Source organism: Corvus kubaryi, unplaced genomic scaffold (assembly GCF_017639235.1).
Source record: "Corvus kubaryi isolate FWS band 111438036 unplaced genomic scaffold, C.kubaryi_AGA036_p1.0 37392, whole genome shotgun sequence".
NCBI classification, from domain to species: Eukaryota; Metazoa; Chordata; class Aves; order Passeriformes; family Corvidae; genus Corvus; species Corvus kubaryi.
The window spans coordinates 8,990,546-8,993,841 of record NW_024581131.1 but is presented as its reverse complement, the minus strand read 5'-3'; the positions used below and the strand labels follow the sequence as shown (position 1 = coordinate 8,993,841).

Here is a 3,296-nt window from a genome sequence, read left to right as displayed (position 1 = left end):
CTAAAACTTTCTATAAAGCCTTGTTTGCTTTGATTTTATCTCTTATAAACAATATGACCAGAACAAAATGAAGACCCTTCTTTGCAATTTGTTTCTGCTTTCATCTCATATAACCACTGGTAAATGCACCAGAGCATTGCCTCTTGGAAACTGCACACATGGTGTTTATTAAATAAACTCCTCTCAGCACCTTAACAGGGAGTATAAATTTCAGACTTCTCTGTACCTTTACAGGTCTGAAAGAGAATCTGCTTCCTTTCAGGAAGACACTATCACAAACCCAGCCAAAGGTGCTGTACCTTTAGAGTTCGGCTGAATCATTGTTTTCCAAGACCTCCAGTGGCAACGAGTCATCTAAACCACCCTCTGAATCAATGGTGAAGCTCTGGCTTTTTAATGTTTTATGAGCATTCATGAACTTCTGGAGGTACTTGGAGGTATATAGCCAGTGGTGCTTCAAGACATCCTCCATCTCATAGACTTTGGATTGCCTGGCATTCATTTTTCGGAACCTCCTAAACAGTTTGTTTCCAGACTCATTTCCTTCACTTGCCCAGGCCCCAATGGACCCATCTCTTTCAATGATTTCAGGAACATGAGCAAGTGTTTTGTGGAAATAATTTGTAATCTTGCCCTCATATCTGTACTTGAACTTTGTAGATAAGAGCTCCGCAAAACGCTGTGAATTGTAGCTGTACTGACACAGCAGTTCTGGGCACTCCTTGGCAGGGCATGAGGATCGCCACACTGGCTTCATCTTCAGATAAAGGTCCATTAGTTCTTTTAGGGCTTCATGCCTTTCCTCACACTTTATTAATTCACATACGGCCTCTACAGTTTCCTTGGACATGAGCTTTCTAGCAAAATTTCCGCTCATCTTCAACATAGGCTTCAAGTTCATCTTCTTCCTGAGGTGTTTGTCAAGAGTCAGCTGCCACCTCTTCCTCTCCTCTTTAGACACATCAGGATTCTTGTAAAGTTCACCAATCTCCATCTGGAAAATCCTGTAGAATTCTGTTGCATTGCCAATGTCACAGTGCAATGCATCAATGGAGGGAACAGTCTCAATAAAAGGTTTGGCTGAAACACCCTTCACTCTGTCACGGAGCTCATCAACAGATTCGTGATATGGGTTGGACCTCCATATTTCATATCGCTCCAGATTTTCAGCATGGCTCCTGGTTATGGAGTGGAAGACCAGATTTTGGGATGCCTCCAAGCGGGTTGCATCACACAGCGTACAAATGTAAGTGGAACCTGAGGCCTCCAGCCCTTCCACTTCCCGCACGAGTTTCTCATCATATCCTGTACCCCTAAAGATGAATCTAAATGTTCTCAGGATGCCTCCCATTTCAAGCAGCAGTTCACTGTTTTTCATAGCCTCTCTTTCTGCTATGAGGGGGCTCAGGATTGCCGTCAGAGTTTCATGATCTGATTCATCAGCCAGCATGAGGCACAAGGGCTTGCAGCACAACTCTGAATTGGGCTTTACTTCCTCAAAGATCCTCTTGTTTTCATTCCCGTGTGCTATAGAAATGTTCATGACTGTGAAAGAAAAGCGAACAGCCTTCTCTGGGACAGCAGGCCCACTTCCATGCTTCTCACTGACATCTCCCATTCCATCACAGGACTCTTTTACTACCACAGTGAAGGGGCCGTTCAAGTAGTCATCCAGGTTTTTTGCTTTCATGCCTTCCAAGATCTCCTCCTCCATGTCCTTTAAGGCACAAACCAAGGCTGCATCATATCGAAATCTCTTTGCAATTGTGTCTACTGGGTAGTCATCAATTGAGAGTGGCAGTCCCGATAGTCCATCTATAATTCCCACTTCTGTGTTAGTGGATACATTTTTCAAGGGAGGTTTCCACTCAAATGGGTGATAACCTGGTAGGAGGGCTTTCTCAGCAGTGCGAAGAGCATGCAAAGGCTGGAAGATCTGCCTCCCAGTGACAGCTTTTACTGTTCTATACATTTTATGATACTGACTACAGCTGAGAAAAGTGTTGATTCGGATGGCCAGACAGACAGCAGGATGAAGTCCAGATCCCCTCCCTTGCATTATAGCCTCCAATTCATCTGCTTGTTTGTGTTCATTTTTTGCTCTCAAAGCTAGCAGAAATAAAGTCATGCATACAGCCTTTATATCACCGCCCTCTTCTTTCTCAGCAAAAGCCTTGACTTGACGCTTCAGTTCCCTCAGACGATGTTTCTGAGCTCTCCTCGTCAAAGACAGGAGGTGCTGCCTTGGTCGGCCACCTTTATTTATGTAGCTATAGAGCTCTCTATCTTTCATCTCCTTGTGGCTGGAGAGGTGTTGGCCATATTTTCCATGCAAGATCTCTTCATCACATTCCTTTACAGGGCATCTTATACTCAGGTTATCAAGGATGTTCAGGAAGGATTTCACTGGGGTTACCAGATCAGTAGGAAAGCAAGGATACCAGCAGGAGGGGCAATAGCTGCCCATAACCCTGATACATTTAAGGATGCAAGTTCTGCAAAACAAGTGTCTGCATGTTGTTTCCACTGGATCTGCCAAAATATGATCGCAAATCTGGCAAGAAATGGATTTAATGAAATCTATTGGGTAATCAACTGCAAGCAGCTTGGTGCTGAGATGTATATTCTTGCAATTGACAATCTCCTTCATTAAATTTTTGTTGTTTATCTGTGCCTGGTTCTTTACACCTCTGTTTAGCCGAGCACGCTCCCCAGTGGTTTTGACACGTTTGCCACGTTGTACGCTTGGGGGCTGGCTTTTTCTCTTGACTCCTCGTCTGGTAGTACGGCACACATTACAGTTTGGGGAGTGTGGTTGCCACTCCATTGTGCTGTTCCTAGGAAAATATACTTCACATAGAGTATTACTGAATTTTCTATGTATAATACTCCAACAGTTGTGACAAAATTGAGTGGGGTGGATAGTATCAACATCCCCTCGCACATCAATCTTGAAAACCTTAGCAATAAGGTCTGGCCAAGAGGTTGCTGTTTTTTCTTTCTTTCTCAGAAGCCACAGAGTTTCATCATCCACTGGCCCATGCACTGGGTAAGTCCTCTTGTAACAATCAGTTTTAAATGAAACTCCGCAGATGCGGCAGAGTTCCTTCAAATTGTTCTGATGAGCTCTATTGTCTTGTGTTTGCATCGCATGGGCATCTTCCTCAAGTCCCTGCCTATTGCCCATTAACTCCATCTTTTCTCCTCTTGGCACTGCTTCATCTTTATGCAGGATGAATTCTTTGTTTGAAGAAACAGCCTCTTCTGCCTGATCTTTGTTTATGTGCTGGCTGTCA

The 3,296-nt window shown here is 43.9% G+C and overlaps 1 protein-coding gene across 1 annotated transcript in view; it reads right to left on the bottom strand.

Annotated features, from left to right (window-relative positions):
• Positions 1-301: 301 nt before the first annotated feature.
• The window catches only part of RAG1 (recombination activating 1), a 6,186-nt gene continuing 3,191 nt past the window's right edge, over positions 302-3,296 (bottom strand). Inside the window, exon 3 of the mRNA XM_042038873.1 lies at positions 302-3,268. Within this exon, the coding sequence (XP_041894807.1) occupies positions 302-3,268 (2,967 nt within the window). The remainder of the gene's footprint in view (positions 3,269-3,296) is intronic.